The 17,890-nt window shown below is 42.8% G+C and overlaps 1 protein-coding gene across 2 annotated transcripts; it reads right to left on the reverse strand.

Annotated features, from left to right (window-relative positions):
- Positions 1–11,580: 11,580 nt before the first annotated feature.
- On the reverse strand, positions 11,581–16,891 carry LOC143809846 (protein kinase C delta type-like). 2 transcript variants are annotated; one of them, XM_077292834.1, is made up of 8 exons: positions 16,093–16,891; positions 14,418–14,584; positions 13,983–14,242; positions 13,742–13,804; positions 13,480–13,618; positions 13,125–13,316; positions 12,853–12,981; positions 11,581–12,702 (listed from the first exon to the last, which is right to left on the reverse strand). In XM_077292834.1, exons 1-8 carry the CDS (start codon positions 16,736–16,738, stop codon positions 12,691–12,693), a joined length of 1,608 nt encoding a protein of 535 aa, XP_077148949.1. In that variant the 5' UTR covers positions 16,739–16,891; the 3' UTR covers positions 11,581–12,690. The 2 variants fall into 2 exon arrangements, with proteins under 2 accessions (XP_077148949.1, XP_077148948.1); XM_077292833.1 differs by having other exon boundaries at positions 14,418–14,587.
- Between the last annotated feature and the right edge of the window lie 999 nt (positions 16,892–17,890).

A 17,890-nucleotide genomic window follows, 5' to 3' on the forward strand; every position in this document is an offset into this window, starting at 1 on the left:
TCTGCCTGGGTGTAGGACACTGGTGACGTCACTTATCTCCGGACATTAGCTCCGGACATTAGCTCCGGACATTAGCTCCGGACAAAGCCACGGAAGTTGGCACAAATTGCAGGAAGTAGTATTCTAGGCAATTATATATTAGATACAATGTGATTTTCTGGATTTTATATTTAATATTCTATCAATGTTAAAATTAACTTCCCCTTTAAATTATAGACTGTTCATATCGCTGTCAGTGAGCAAACTTACAATATCAGCAAGGGATCAAATACTTATTTCCCCCACTGTATATAACGAATATACACATCAGTGGCAGTATTGCCAATATAACGTATATAGACTGCCGTATATACATTATATAGGTGATACTGTGATTATATACAGCAGTAGCAGCCAGTATCACCTATATATTGTATACACAGCAGTCTATGTACATTATACAGGTGATACTGCTACTAATGTGTGCATAAGTTATATAGGTGAGACTGCGGTGTGTGTGTTTATATATATATATATATATATATATATATATATATATATATAAATAAATAAATATATATATATATATATATATATATATATATATATATATATATATATACACACAGTACATAGCAAAAGTTTGGATACCTTCTCATTTAAAGATTTTTCTGTATTTTCATGACTATGAAAATTGTAAATTCACACTGAAGGCATCAAAACTATGAATTAACACATGTGGAATTATATACTTAACAAAAAAGTCTGAAACAACTGAAATTATGTCTTATATTCTAGGTTCTTCAAAGTAGCCACCTTTTGCTTTGATGACTGCTTTGCACACTCTTGGCATTCTCTTGACGAGCTTCAATAGGTAGTCACCGGGAATGGTCTTCCAACAATCTTGAAGGAGTTCCCAAAGATGCTTAGCACTTGCTGGCCCTTTTGCCTTCACTCTGCGGTCCAGCTCACCTGAGGGATCTCCTCCCAGACCTGGACTAAAGCATCCGCCAACTCCTGGACAGTCTGTGGTGCAACGTGACGTTGGTGGATGATGCGAGACATGATGTTCCAGATGTGTTCAATTGGATTCAAGTCTGGGGAACGGGCGGGCCAGTCCATAGCTTCAATGCCTTCATCTTGCAGGAACTGCTGACACACAGCCACATAAGGTTTGGCATTGTCCTGCATTAAGAGGACCCCAGGGCCAACAGAACCAGCATATGGTCTCACAAGGGGTCTGAGGATCACATCTCGGTACCTAATGGCAGTCAGGCTACCTCTGGCGAGCACATGGAGGGCTGTGCGGCCCTCCAAAGAAATGCCACCCCACACCATTACTGACCCACTGCCAAAACGGTCATGCTGAAGGATGTTGCAGGCAGCAGATTGCTGTCCATGGCGTCTCCAGACTCTGTCACGTCTGTCACATGTGCTCAGTGTGAACCTGCTTTCATCTGTGAAGAGCACAGGGAGCCAGTGGCGAATTTGCCAATCCTGGTGTTCTGTGGCAAATGCCAATTGTCCTGCACGGTGTTGGGCTGTGAGCACAACCCCCATCTGTGGACACCGGGCACTCAGACCATCCTCATGGAGTCGGTTTTTGCAGTTTGTGCAGACACATGCACATTTGTGGCCTACTGGAGGTCATTTTGCAGGGCTCTGGCAGTGCTCCTCCTGTTCCTCTTTGCACAAAGAGTGAAGTAGCAGTCCTGCTGCTGGGTTGTTGCCCTCATACGGCCCCCTTCACGTCTCCTGGTGTACTGGTCTGTCTCCTGGTAGTGCTTCCAGCCTCTGGACACTACGCTGACAGACACAGCCAACCTTCTTGCCACAGCTCGCATTCATGTGCCATCCTGGATGAGGTAGCGGTCCTGCTGCTGGGTTGTTGCCCTACTACGGCCCCCTCCACGTCTCCTGGTGTACTGGCATGTCTCCTGTCAGGGTGAAAGCACAACCAACATTCAAAATAAACCAAAACATCAGCCAGAAAGCATTGGTACTGAGATGTGGTCTGTGGTCCCCACCTGCACAACCACACCTTTATTGAGTGTGTCTTGATAATTGCCAATAATTTCCATCTGTTTTCTATTCCATTTGCACAACAGCATGTGAAATTGATTGTCAAACCGTGTTGCTTCCTAAGTGGACAGTTTGATTTCACAGAAGTTTGATTTACTTGGAGTTATATTCTGTTGTTTAAGTGTTCCCTTTATTTTTTTGAGCAGTGTGTAATTGGATATTCTGCAACCCACCATTCCAAATATCTATAATATAACGCTGGGAGCGTCACTCTGTCCGAAGCCTTTATAGATTGCGCAAGCGCAAGCGCCGGTGCAGTCTGGACCCCACAGAGTGACACAGCCCAGGAGATCGCGGTATGCGTAAGCACTGAACGCACACCGTGATCTCCAACGGAGAAGCAGGGACGTGCCAGGAGGGTGAGTATGCTATATTCACCTGTCCCGTTCCAGTGATGCGCGCTGCTCCATCCTCCACATCCTCTGCCTGTGACATTCAGTTCAGAGGGCGCGATAACGCGCTTAATGCGCGCCGCCCTCTGACTGAACAGTCACAGCCAGAGGACCCGGAAGACGGAGAGGCACGCAGCACTGGATCAAGGCCAGGTGACTATAGCAAGTGTACTCCCCCAGTACTCGGCACCTAGCGACGATAGGTGAGTATGTTTTTTTTTTTATTATTGCAGCAGCATACAGGGCATATAATACTATGGAGCATCTTATGGGGGCCATCAACCTTTATGGATCAGCATACAGGGCATATAATACTATGGAGCATCTTATGGGGGCCATCAACCTTTATGGATCAGCATACAGGGCATATACTATGGAGCATCTTATGGGGGCCATCAACCATAATGGAGCAGCATACGAGGCATATACTATGGAGCATCTTATGGGGGCCATCAACCTTTATGGAGCAGCGTATGGAGCATATGGATGGGAGCAGCAAATTACAGAACGGTGGAGCAGGATGGGAGCAGCACATTACAGAACGGGGGCGCAGGATGGGAGCAGCACATTACAGAACTGTGGCGCAGGATGGGAGCAGCACATGACAGAATAGAGCAGCACATGACAGAACGGGGGTGCAGGATGGCAGCAGCACATGACAGAACAGGGGTGCAGGATGGAAGCAGCACATGACAGAGTGGGGGCGCAGGATGGGAGCAGCACATGACAGAATAGGGCAGCACATGACAGAAAGGGGGTGCAGGATGGCAGCAGCACATGACAGAACGGGGGTGCAGGATGGAAGCAGCACATGACAGAACGGGGGCGCAGGATGGGTGCAGCACATGTCAGAATGAGGGAGCAGGATGGGAGCAGCACATGACAGAATGGGGCCGCAGGATGGTAGCAGCACATGACAGAACTGGGGCGTAGGATGGGAGCAGTACATGGCAGAATGGGGGCTCAAGATGAGAGCAGCGCATGACAGCATGGGGGCACAGGATGGGAGCAGCACATGACAGAACGGGGGGGTAGGATGGGAGCAGCACATGACAGAATGGGGGCGCAGGATGGCAGCAGCACATGACAGAATCGGGGCTCAGGATGGGAGCAGCACATGACAGAATGGGGCGCAGGATGGGAGCAGCACATGACAGAACGGGGGAGCAGGATGGCAGCAGCTCATGACAGGATGGGAGCAGCACATGACAGGATGGGGGCACAAGATAGGAACAGCACATGACAGGATAAGGGCGCAGGATGGGAGCAGCACGTGACAGGATGGGGGCGCAGGATGAGAGCAGCACATGAAAGGATGGGGCGCAGGATGGGAGCATAACATAACCAAAATGGAGGCACAGGATGGGAGCAGCACATGACAGCATGTGGGTGCAGGATGCAAGCACTACATGACAGGATGAGGGCGCAGGATGGGAGCAGCACATGACAGCATGGGGGTGCAGGATGGGAGCACCACATGACAGCATGGGGGCGCAGGATGGGAGCACATGGCAGAATGAGGGCTCAGGAAGAGAGTAGCACATGACAGGATGGGGGCGCATGATGGTAGCAGCACATGACAGGATTGGGGTGGAGTATGGGAGCACCACATGACAGGATTGGAGTACAGGATGGGAGCACGTGACAGGATGAGTGCTCAGGAAGACAGTAGCACATCACAAGATGGAGGCACACAAAACAGGATGGGGGCTGCACATGACAGGATGGGGCGCAAGATGGTAGCAGCACATGACAAGATTAGGGCGCAGGATGGAAGCAACACATACCAGGATGGAGACCATATACCAATATAAATGCTCGCCACCCGGGCGTAGAACGGGTTCAATAGCTAGTAGATTATAATCTGCCACTGTGCACCCACTAACTATAAATAGCCACTTTCCCAATTTAATATATAAATTAATTAGCACCTGTACTCTTTCCCCCAATTCATTACCAGTCACTTTATCTTCAACGCCCCCACTCTGTACCTCCCGCTCTAACCCTAACCCGATTCATTATATTTACATGCCCCTTCCACCCCAACTCATTGTCATGTCTTTCTCTCCCAACCTCTAATCCTTATCAACTGCTCTACCCCACATTCAATACATCATCAAGGGAAAAATTGGGGAATGTGCTCTGGAAGCGGTGCTCTAGGTAACTGTGTTATTTTATGCAGAGACGAGAGAAGTGATGGCAGTCTGTGCTGGATAAAAAACAAAAGTAAAGATGAAAGACTTCAGCTAGAGACGTCACGGGTGAGTCAGTGTGTATAATGTCACCGGTGATCACTGCATTACCTGTTCACTGACACTATATACAGAGCTCCTGTGTATAATGTCACAGGTGATCACTGTATTACCTGTACACTGACAGTGAATATAGAGTTCCTGTGTACAGTGGCAGTTAATATTGTGATTTTTTTTTATTAATGATCAGTATTGTAGTATTCGGTCAATATGTGGTGGTAATATGTGATCTGGTCATGGTGTGGCAGTATTTGTTCCTTGTATGTGGTATTATTCAGCCACTATGTGGTGGTAATATGTGATCTGGTCATGGTGTTGCGGTATTTGTTCCTTGGATGTGGTATTATACGGTCACTATGTGGTGGTAATATGTGGTCTGGTCATGGTGTGGCAGTATTTGTCCATCGTATGTGGGATTAATGGTCATTTAAAAAAATGTATGTGACTCAATCGCTTAATGAAAATTACATAAAAATATATTTATTTTTAATAGTTTAGAGTAGAGTAGGTCCCAGCCAAAAAAGTCTACTGTGTCATGGTGGCAGTTTAAAAATTCTTTTGGCCAGAACAAGAGCTGCTGGTTATGAATGTGATCTGGTGTTAGATGGGAACTGTTAATATCTGATTGGTGAAGATGTGGTGGAGAAGTTGAGTTTTTCCAAAAATGGAACGGTGGAGGTAGAGCTGGGGTGGAGCCTGGACGGAGTCTCAAGGCGGCCCGAAAAGTTTGCCAGTATGGGGCCCCGAAATTCATAGTGGCAGCCCTGGGGGACTGCATTACGCTATATAAATGTCTATGGGGAGTGCATTATATCTACTGTGCGGAGGACTATGCGGACTACATTATACTATTTAAAGGACTATGGGGAGTGCATGTACTATAGGGAGCACTTTTTAGGAGAGCTTTATACTGCATGGAGGACTAAAGGGAGTGCATTACACTATTTGGAGTACTATGGGGTCCATTAACCCCTTTCTGACATTAGACGTACTATCCCGTCGAAGTGGGCCCGTATGCCCACCGATGGGATAGTACGTCATAGCGATCGGCCGTGCTCATGGGGGGATCGCGGCCGTGTGTCAGCTGACTATCGCAGCTGACATCCGGCACTATGTGCCAGGAGCGGTCACAGACCGCCCCGGCACATTAACCCCTGACACACTGCGATCAAACATGATCGCAGTGTTCCGGTTGTATAGGGAAGCATCGCGCAGGGAGGGGGCTCCCTGCGTGCTTCCCTGAGACCCTCGGAGCAACACGATGTGATCGCGTTGCTCCAAGGGTCTCCTACCTCCTCCTTCCTGCAGGCCCCGGATCCAAAATGGCCACGGGGCTGCATCTGGGTCCTGCAGGGAGGTGGCTTACCAGCGCCTGCTCAGAGCAGAAGTGCACGTCAGATCGCTGATCTGACACAGTGCACAGCAAAGTGTCAGATCAGCGATCTTACACTATAACATGATGCCTCCCCCTGGGGCAATGTTATAGTGTAAAAAAAAAAATATTTACATGTGAAAAAAAATAAAAAAAAACATTCCTAAAAAAATATATATATATATCGTTCCCATAAATACATTTCTTTATCTAAATAAAAAAAACAATAAAAGTACACATATTTAGTATTGTCACGTCCGTAACGACCCGACCTATAAAACTGTCCCACTAGTTAACCCCTTCAGTGAACACCGTTAAAAAAAAAACGAGGCAAAAAACAACGCTTTATTATCATACCGCCAAACAAAAAGTGGAATAACACACCATCAAAAAGACGGATATAAATAACCATGGTACTGCTGAAAACGTCATCTTGTCCCGCAAAAAAGGAGCTGCCATACAGCATCATCAGCGAAAAAATAAAAAAGTTATAGTCCTCAGACTAAAGCAATGCAAAAATAATAATTTTTTCTATGAAATAGTTTTTATCGTATAAAAGCGCCAAAACATAAAAAAAGATATAAATGAGGTATCACTGTAATCCTACTGACCCGAAGAATAAAACTGCTTTATCCATTTTACCAAACGTGGAATGGTATAAACGCCCCCCACCCCCAAAAGAAATTCATAAATAGCTGGTTTTTGGTCATTCTGCCTCACAAAAATCGGAATAAAAAGCGATCAAAAAATGTCACGTGTCCAAAAATGTTACCAATAAAAACGTCAACTCGTCCCACAAAAAACAAGACCTCACATGACTCTGTGGACCAAAATATGGAAAAACTATAGCTCTCAAAATTTGGTAACGCAAAAAATATTTTTTGCAATAAAAAGCATCTTTTAGTGTGTGATGGCTGCCAATCATAAAAATCTGTTAAAAAAACAGCTATAAAAGTAACTCAAACCCCCCTTCATCACCCCCTTAGTTAGGGAAAAATTAAAAAATTTAAAAAATGTATTTATTTCCATTTTCCCATTAGGGTTAGGGCTAGGGTTAGGATTAGGGCTAGGACTAGGGTTAGGGTTAGGGTGAGGGCTAGGGTTAGGGCTATGGTTAAGGTTGGGGCTAGGGTTAAGGCTACAGTTAGGGTTGGGGCTAATGTTAGGGTTAGGGATGGGGCTAAAGTTAGGGTTAGGGTTTGGATTACATTTACGGTTGGGAATAGGATTGGGATTAGGGTTAGGGGTGTGTCAGGGTTAGGGGTGTGGTTAGGGTTACCATTGGGATTAGGGTTAGGGGTGTGTTTGGATTAGGGTTTCAGTTATAATTGGGGGGTTTCCACTATTTAGGCACATCAGGGGCTCTCCAAACGCGACATGGCGTCCGATCTCAATTCCAGCCAATTCTGCGTTGAAAAAGTAAAAACAGTGCTCCTTCCCTTCCGAGCGCTCTCGTGCGCCCAAACAGGGGTTTACCCCAACATATGGGGTATCAGAGTACTCAGGACACATTGGACAACAACTTTTGGGGTCCAATTTCTCCTGTTACCCTTGGGAAAATACAAAACTGGGGGCTAAAAAATAATTTTTGTGGAAAAAGATTTTTTATTTTCACGGCTCTGCGTTATAAACTAGTGAAACACTTGGGGGTTCAAAGTTCTCACAACACATCTAGATAATTTCCTTGGGGGGTCTAGTTTCCAATATGGGGTCACTTGTGGGGGGTTTCTACTGTTTAGTTACATCAGGGGCTCTGCAAATACAACGTGACGCCTGCAGACCAATCCATCTAAGTCTGCATTCCAAATGGCGCTCCCCTTCCGAGCTCTGCCATGCGCTCAAACGGTGGTTCCCCCCAAATATGGGGTATACTCAGGACAAATTGGACAACAACTTTTGGGGTCCAATTTCTTCTCTTACTCTTGGGAAAAAAATTGGGGGCGAAAAGATCATTTTTGTGAAAAAATATGATTTTTTATTTTTACGGCTCTGCATTATAAACTTCTGTGAAGCACTTGGTGGGTCAAAATGCTCACCACACATCTAGATAAGTTCCTTTGGGGGTCTACTTTCCAAAATGGTGTCACTTGTGGGGTTTTCAATGTTTAGTCACATCAGTGGCTCTCCAAACGCAACATGGCGTCCCATCTCAATTCCTGTCAATTTTGCATTGAAAAGTCAAACAGCGCTCCTTCCCTTCTGAGCTCTCCCATGCGCCCAAACAGTGGTTTACCCTGACATATGGGGTATCAGAGTACTCAGGACAAATTGTACAACAACTTTTGGGGTCCAATTTCTTCTCTTCCTCTTGGGAAAAAAATTGGGGGCGAAAAGATCATTTTTGTGAAAAAATATGATTTATTTTTACGGCTCTGCATTATAAACTTCTGTGAAGCACTTGGTGGGTCAAAGTGCTCTTCACACATCTAGATAAGTTCCTTAGGAGGTCTACTTTCCAAAATGATGTCACTTGTGGGAGGATTCAATGTTTAGGCACATGAGTGTCTCTCCAAACGCAACATGGCGTCCCATCTCAATTCCTGTCAATTTTGCATTGAAAAGTCAAACGGTGCTCTTTCCCTTCCGAGCTCTCCCATGCACCCAAACAGTGGTTTACCCACACATATGGGGTATCAGCATACTCAGGACAATTTGTACAACAACTTTTGGGGTCAAATTTCTTCTCTTACCCTTGGGAAAATAAAAAATTGGGGGGCGAAAAGATCATTTTTGTGAAAAAATATGATTTTTTATTTTTACGGCTGCATTATAAACTTCTGTGAATCATTTAATGGGTCAAAGTGCTCACCACACATCTAGATAAGTTCCTTAGGGGGTTTACTTTCCAAAATGGTGTCACTTGTTGGAGGTTTCAATGTTTAGGCACATCAGGGGCTCTCCAAACGCAACATGGCGTCCCATCTCAATTCCAGTCAATTTTGCATTGAAAAGTCAAATGGCGCTCCTTTGCTTTTGAGCTCTCCCATGCGCCCAAACAGTGGTTTACCCCCACATATGAGGTACTCACGCCAAATTGTACAACAACTTTTGGGGTCCATTTTCTCCTGTTACCCTTGGTAAAATAAAATAAAATGGAGCTGAAGTAAATTTTTTGTGAAAAAAAGTTAAATGTTCATTTTTATTTAAACATTCCAAAAATTCCTGTGAAACACCTGAAGGGTTAATAAACTTCTTGAATGAGGTTTTGAGCACCTTGAGGGGTGCAGTTTTTAGAATGGTGTCACACTTGGTTATTTTCTATCATATAGACCTCTCAAAATGACTTCAAATGAGATGTGGTCCCTAAAAAAAATGGTGTTGTAAAAATGAGAAATTGCTGGTCAACTTTTAACCCTTATAACTCCCTAAGAAAAAAAAATTTTGGTTCCAAAATTGTGCTGATGTAAAGTAGACATGTGGGAAATGTTACTTATTAAGTATTTTGTGTGACATATCTCTGTGATTTAATTGCGAAATTTTCTAAATTTTCACCGAATTTCGTTTTTTTTCACAAATAAACGCAGGTAATATCAAAGAAATGTTACCACTATCATGAAGTACAATATGTCACGAGAAAATAATGTCAGAATCACCAGGATCCGTTGAAGCGTTCCAGAGTTATAACCTCATAAAGGGACAGTGGTCAGAATTGTAAAAATTGGCCTGGTCATCAATGTGCAAACCACCCTTGGGGGTAAATGGGTTAAACTATATAGAGGGATATGGGGTGCTATATACTACATAGAGGACTATGGGGTGCATTATACTATACAGAGGACTATGGGAAGGGTATTATAATATATGGAGGTCTATGGGGAGTGCATTATACTATTTTGAGGACTATGGGGTGCATAGAACTATGGAGAGTGTATTATACTGTATGGATGACTGGGGTGCATTATACTGCATGGAGGACTATGGGGTGCATTATACTATGTGGAGTACTATGGGGACTGTTATACTATATGGAGGGATATGGGGTGCATTATGCTATATGGAGGACTATGGGGGTACTATATTATAAAGAGGACTAGGGGGAGTGCATTATGCCAAATAGAGGACAATTGGTTGCATTATTCTATATGGGGTACTATAGAAAGTATGTTACACTATATGGAGGACTATGGGGTGAATTATACTACATGTAGGACAATGGGGGTGTATTATATTATACGGCAGACTATGGGGGTACATTATACTACATTGAGGACTAAGGGTTGCACTATGCTATATGGAGAACTATGGGGAGTGCATTATACTGTATGGATGACTATAAGGTGCATTATACTATATTGAGAACTATGAGGTCCATTATACTATATGGAGTGATATGATGTGCATTATATTATATGGAGAACTATGGTGTGCATTATACTATGTAGAGTACTATGGGGAGTGCATTATACTTTATGGAGGACTATGGGGAGTGTGTTATACTATACAGAAACAATTTTGTGCTTTATTCTATATGTAGGGCTACGGTGTGCATTATGCTATGTGGAGGCCTATGAGGAGTGCCTTATACTATATGGAGAGCTAGGGATGCATTATACTATATGGATGACTACGTGGTCCATTATATTGTAATGAGGACTATGGGTAGCGCATTATACTATGCGGAGGATTATGGGGTGCTTTATACTATATGGAGGACTGTAAAGAACATATTATACTTTATGGAGGACTATGTGGACTGCATTATAATGTATGGCGAACTATGGGAGAATGCATTATACGATAGGGAGGATTATGGGGAGTGTATTACACTGTGTGGAGGACTATTGGGTTGCATTATACTATATGGAGAACTATAGGGAGTATATTATACGATATGGAGGGTTATGGGGTATTTATTTAACTGTATGGAGTACTATGGGGAGTGTATTACATTGTGTGGAGGACTATCGGGGTGCATTATACTGTAAGGAGGACTATGGGGAGTGCATTATTATTATTATGCATTACTATGCACTTCACACTATCGGTTTTGTTGCAAGTTGCATCTGTCACATGACCTCAATTGAAACCAATCAGCCTCCATTATAGTTAAGCTATATTAGTTTCTATTACCATTCTTGGTCTTACATTTAAAATACAGGATGTCAGGAATGACATTTTCAATTGTAATGTGTAAATAATCCACAAACAATGAATGATTCTACATGTAATTTTGAAATTGTGCTCCCTGGCAAGCCTCACCCCTAATACACAATATTTTTTTTTACTTTTGCTGGTATTTTTGTGAAAAAGGTAACAATTAAAGTAGAAGTGGTCATCAGAGGTTGTTACCTGACATTAAATTGGGGAGGTGCTGCATTAGGGGTCTTTTTTCATAGTTTGCAACCCATTCCTTTGCTGGGGGACACCATTGGCTTCATCCGCCTAAGGCATCAAAATACCTTTTCCTGACCCTGATCATGATATTTATAAAAATACGGAAATGCGGGTCTGTATATGAAAAGAATATAACCAAAAGCAACATAGATGTTTATAAATGTATTTGTGCAATACAGTTGTTAATAATTTGCAATGATGATAACAGAAAGCCTGTAGCTACAGTTACTTTCTGTAGAAAGGAGCAGATGATGATGATTCCGCTCCTCAGGCCTTGGTTTGCACTTGTGCCATTTTTGGACATCCAGGTCTGGATCACACATGACAGAGAGGAGAAGAGCAGGAATGTATGACATGTGATCTGTGTAGTTGGAGTTTTCCTGGATTCCTACAGCATTGGCGTTAACCATATGGCCTTCTGTCTGACCATGGGCAGGAAGGTGAAGGAGCAGCCGCTTCCTTCCGTCTGTCCATGGCCAAGTAGGTGAAGGAGCAGCCGCTTCCTTCTATCTGTACATGGCCAAGTAGGAGAAGGAGCAGTCGCTTCCTTCTGTCTGTACACGGCCAAGTAGAAGGAGCAGTTGCTTCCTTCTTTCTGCAAATATCCGGTAAGTGAAGGAGCAGCCGCTGCCTTCTGTCTGTCCATATCCGGTAGGTGAAGGAGCAGCCGCTGCCTTCTGTCTGTCCATATCCGGTAGGTGAAGGAGCAGCCGCTGCCTTCTGTCTGTCCATATCCGGTAGGTGAAGGAGCAGCCGCTGCCTTCTGTCTGTCCATATCCGGTAGGTGAAGGAGCAGCCGCTGCCTTCTGTCTGTCCATATCCGGTAGGTGAAGGAGCAGCCGCTGCCTTCTGTCTGTCCATATCCGGTAGGTGAAGGAGCAGCCGCTGCCTTCTGTGTGTCCATATCCGTTAGTCTTCTCTTTACCACCACATTGTAGATGAGTCGTCCAGATGGTGACATAGCAAGTTTAGCTGAAAGAAGTCCTTCTATTTCAGCCTTTATTTACTTGCTATGTTGATCCAGAGGAAGGCGAAAAATAACCCTGAGGACTTGGATTTTCCTCATATCAAGGGAAAAAAATTCCTTCCTGACCCCAGATATGGCGATCGGAATAAATCCCTGGATTTTGGTACTCAAATCTACGTGGATGTTATGTGGTGGAAGCTTGGTAGGTTTGTCACAGTCCGGGAAATAAGGAAGTCCAGTTTCGTAGTCTCATCAGATTAATGTAAATCTTCATTCCTGGATGTTACTGGAATGGAGCTGATTGTTATCAGCCTAATACTCCTGCTGTAAGAAGAGAAATATACATGTCTGAGAATCATCTCCTCACATTCAGTATATACAGTGTACTCTGGGATATTACAATAAGTTGTATAGTTGGTAAGTGTGTTACTGGGTAGTGATAACATTCTGGATGTCTTTTTGTGATGTACTTACATAGTAATATGGGAATGGTGGATCAGATCTGCCGCAGTCCACATCGCTCCAGTCTATGGAGTGGAAGAATGGGTGGGACCTGATGGATGATGTTATGGCCAATCGGGCAGATGCAGTTTTGCAGAGAAGCTAGAAAATGAAAGAAACCATTAGTCATTATATTATGTATTATTACTGATAAGTCATTATACAATGTCTATGGACTGTCCACATCTTATCTTCTACCTCTTCTTGTAATCCCTCATCATCCTTATCCATCTGATGTTACTCACCCCATTTATGATAGCCATGGTATTATTGCATATCCCTGGTGGAAAATAAGGGATGTGCTCACGCAGAGACTGGTGGTATTCGTCAGTTGTGCCTTGGCTGTAAAATGGCCAGTCCCCTACACTCATCATATATAGGATGACGCCAAAGGAAAAGGAGTCTGCTAGATGGTTGTATCCTTCATCGTCCATTATCTGTGGGAACATGAGATTGGAGAGAAGCTGAGTATATCGGAAAGGGGAATTACACACAGAACCTATGAGGACTGGTCTGTAATTAGATGTCAGCAGGATACATTGGGATCAGACTATCCCTCAGTCCCACTATTGGCATCAATCACACAGAGATGTTCCTTACCTCAGGCGCTATGTAACCCTTAGTGCCAACAATGTACCACACTAAGTCACCCTCGGACACATTCATGGCTGATAAGCCAAAGTCACAGATTTTGATGTGCCCGGTGTCTTGGAGGAGGATGTTCTCTGGCTTCAGGTCACTGCAGGGAGAAGGAGCAGACACTGATTGTGAGGATAATTCGTGAAAAGAACATTCTACAATAGATACGTAAGGAGACAACAGAGAGTCACAGGTGACAGATTTATGGAGGTGAGATGATTACCTATGTATGACACCATGTTCATGCAGGAATTGGAGTCCGCACACCATCTCTGCCGCAAAGAGTCTGTGGAGTAGAAAGTAAAGGATGGATTAGTGGTTACATACACAATCATACAAAGAACATGAGAAGATCATACTCGTGTCCTTTTCCTGTCATTGTTTTCTCTTTGTGTCATTGTCCATTGCTCTAGGACTGCAATGTGCGGGCAGCGGATTATTAAGATTCAGTATAAGACATTTACCTTATTGTTTTTGTGTTAAACAGCATAGAATCTTTCATGTGGTGAAGCAGGTCTCCTCCGGCCATATAATCCATGGCTATTGAATACTCCGTCTGTGTCTCCATAAACGCCCGCATGGACATTAGGTAGGGGCACCCGGCAGCCAATCTCAGGACTTCTAGCTCTGTAGATATTATATCTATTATATCCTCACAAGAACTCTTGTCCATGATCTTAATGGCCAGCAGTCCTTCACTGACCGGATCTGATGCCAAGCTGACCTGGAGAAAAATCACAACAGATCAGACCAAACTCCCATCTATTACTGTGTAATATGTCACCAGTTTATCCCAAGTATCATTACATATGAACATCCTGTAATGAATAAGTACATCCATCCGGTGTATCTGTGCAGGATACATTGAGGAACACAGACAAATATAAATTGAAACTTACTTTTCCATAGTTTCCTTTTCCCAAATCTTTCAAGAACTCGAGACTGTAAAAGTCCATAGTTTGGTCGGTGTGGACCAGTTCTCCTTGTGGAGAAATCTGTACACTGGAATCCTCAAGGCCTTGTGCCAGAATGTCTGACGTGTCGTGATACATCTTATCCATTCCATCTGCTGAAATGATACAAGATTTATTAACCCCTTAGCGAACACATAATGGAAATGTTTGTCATGTGCAGCAAATGTATAAAGCGAGCTCAGGAGTTGAGCATGTACCATGCCAGAATGTAGCGAGCTCAGGAGCTGACATGTACCATGCCAGGCATATGCCTGCAGTATTGCATAGCTGCCACCTGCTTATAACTGTAGCCACCAGAGCGCTCTCCGATTACTGCTGTTTAACCATTTCAATGCTCACAGTGGTAATTTAATGAAGTCATTGCTGATTCCTGTGCACCAGCACTCATTACCGCTCCCCCCAGGATATGACTGCAGGGGGTCAGTTGTATGAAATGACTACCTGGACCTGCTGAAAGCCCCTGTCTTTCATATTCCTCCTTCTATTAAGACAAGCCTAGTTAAATTTCATATGAGAACGTTAATGTAGCTGTATACAGTTCTATCACAGTATATAGTACAAGCGATCAGAAAATCGCAGGTTCAGGTCCCCTAAAGAGACTAAAGAAAAGAAGTTAAAAAAAGCCTCTTCATTAATAACAATAATAAAAATAATAATAATCTGCATATCTAGTATCACCCCATTCGTATAAATCTGATGTACAAAAAATTACATTAATTAACCCAAACAGTAAATACTAAAGTGAGAAAAATATAATTAAAACATCAGAAAGTTTTTTTGCGGGCGCGTTATCCACCTAAAGGAAAGGAAAGGTATCAGTGAAAGCTACAACTCGACATGCAAAAAAACAAATCCTCTCACAGCTCCATCGAGTTATCAGAATCAAAAAGATACAATGTTTCACAATATGGGGACACAAACTAATTTTTTTAAATAACATTCTTTAATTCCTTTCACCACTTAATTAAAAAACACCCGATACATGTTCATTATTACCATAGTTGTAACTGACATCGAGAAACATTTTGTGAGGTCATTTTCACCACTCAATGAACACAGGAAAAAAGAAACAAAAACAATAGCTGAATTACTTTTTTTCCACAATTTTACCAAATTTTGAATCTTTCTCCCCATTTTCAAGAATTTTGAATAGTGCACAAAACTACAGCTGTGTCCACTAAAAAGACACAAGTCCACATATGGCTAAATTGGCAAAAAAAGTTAGGCAATAAATAGTTATGGGTTTTCAAAGGAGGGAGGAAAAACAACTAAAGGTATCAAGAACGGGTTAACAAATATAGCTCCAGAGCAAATATTACAATTTCAATCAAAATTATGTAAATGAGCAGGAAATGTATTTAGGCTCTCATTTATCAAAACTGTCCAATAGCAAAAACGTCGCTGTTGCCCATACAAAAAAATCACAGCACAGATTCCATTTCTTAACATTCTATGGAACAATGAAAACTGCATTGTGATTGGTTGCTATGGACAACAAGGATAGTTTTTCTGCACTTTTGACAACTGAGGCCAGTACATAATATTAGGAGTATAATTCCCCTCACCCCACTCTTATTATACAGAGCAGTTTCCATCTTACCTGGTTCCTCTTTATCAGGTGATGTGTTTGGTGGAGAATCACTCAGCTGTTTGTTCTCTGGAATGGAGATGTTTTCAGCTGATGTCCTGGACCTCTGTAATGCACCATTCCCATTTATAATGGGTTTGGCATAGATGAGACTACATTGGACAACCCAGTCTCTGCTGTTCCTGATCATCTTCTGGGCTGCCGCTCTTTGTAGGTTTGGTGTCTCCAGACTTTCAGATCTGGAGAATGTGACATGTCTCGATGTTTCTTGGAGAACCTCTTCCAGCTCTAACTCTGCGCTGATGGTTCTCCTCTTACTGAGGATAGCATCTTTGTTCCTCCTGCGTATTTCAGGGACCAGATCTCCGATTTTTTTCAGTGATATTTTAATGGCCCTCTGAAGCGCAGCGGAGGCTGCAGAGTGAGACTCCATGAGGGTCTCCATATTCCTTTTCTCTGTAAGGATCTCATGTCTTTTGGTCTTTCTTATTTTCTCCAGAGTTTGACGTTTGGTCGCCATTTTTGAGGCGCCAGTGTCCATGTCCGGTAGTATAGAGTCTTTTCGCCCTAAAGCGAACAACGGTACCTGCTCTTCATTTATTCCTCTCCTCTCTCTTAGAACCCGATCTCTTTGGGCTCTTCTTCTCTCTTTATCCATTTTAGAATAAAAATTTTTGCTTCGTTAATCACGAAAAACAAAAGGGGCTACCTCACCCTTGGGAGTCTGTAAGGCAGTGATTTCCCTTAGGCTGCAACACTGGAATTTAGAATGTGATGAATTGTGACATCGGTTTTGTTGTGATGTCACCATGAGAGAGATGATAGAGATAGATAGATAGATAGATAGATAGATAGATAGATAGATAGCAAATTTGAAGGATGCTGAACCAAACTTTTGCTGATGTGTATATATATAATGTGCACAATTTGCATTTTTGATGATTTGTTTTACTATTGAAAAGCTACAGTGCTGTCAGTCAACCCAAAAGGTTAATAAATCTCAGCCCTGACTATTTAGAAATATAAAAGAGAATTTTTGTCTTTCTTAAGAGAATATCTGTGTGCAGAATTTTTTTTGTTTGAAATGCATTAATATATAGGACACTGCACTCATCTGAAGTATCGGATTTATGTTAATGTTACAGAGATCAAAGTATACATTAATTCAGGGAAAGAGTACAATCTTCATCCATTTTTTTTTATCAGGAATCTCATCCCATGTATTTAGGAGCCAAAACCAGGAGTGGGTGATAAATGCAAAAGTGGAGCATATGTTTCTTTTATACTTTTCCTCTAATTGTTCCACTCCTGGTTTTGGCTTACAAATACTGATGAAAAATCCTGACCAAATCCTGATGCAATCCTGAACGTGGACACATACCCTTAGAGGTGAATCTCACCGTTTCTCCCATTCCTATATATGCTATATTTTCATATGGTATTATGCAATTAACTAACTTTTTTCATTGAGTGATGGTGGGAGATCTCCCCCCAATCCATCCCACTGCTATTGTCTTCCTAGCAAGAAATGTAGTCTCACAGAGAAATATTATATTATAATGGGGCCATATTTCTTCATCTACAATTCCAGGGACACAAAGCTCTGGAGCACAATCAATTGGAGCCCGATTATCTGTGATATTGTTATGGTCTCTTCATTCCAATGTCTCCTTATCATCGCACAATTCCATGTAAGATGCCAGAAATCCGCTCCCAGTTCCTCACACCTGTGACATTCATCCAAAGATAATCCACCAAACCAATATAATTTATGTGGGGTTAGGTAAGATAGGTGACAAATATATAATTT

Source organism: Ranitomeya variabilis, chromosome 2 (assembly GCF_051348905.1).
Source record: "Ranitomeya variabilis isolate aRanVar5 chromosome 2, aRanVar5.hap1, whole genome shotgun sequence".
NCBI classification, from domain to species: Eukaryota; Metazoa; Chordata; class Amphibia; order Anura; family Dendrobatidae; genus Ranitomeya; species Ranitomeya variabilis.

What these genes read in the sequence shown, in the direction of transcription:
- LOC143809846 (XM_077292833.1), bottom strand. Translation starts at nt 16,738, where the DNA reads ATGGATAAAGAGAGAAGAAGAGCCCAAAGAGATCGGGTTCTAAGAGAG. An exon ending in GAACATGGTGTCATACATAG is followed by an intron (nt 13,619 to 13,741) that starts GTAATCATCTCA and finishes TTCTCCCTGCAG; the next exon opens with TGACCTGAAGCCAGAGAACA. An exon ending in CCATGGCTATCATAAATGGG is followed by an intron (nt 12,982 to 13,124) that starts GTGAGTAACATC and finishes TTCATTTTCTAG; the next exon opens with CTTCTCTGCAAAACTGCATC.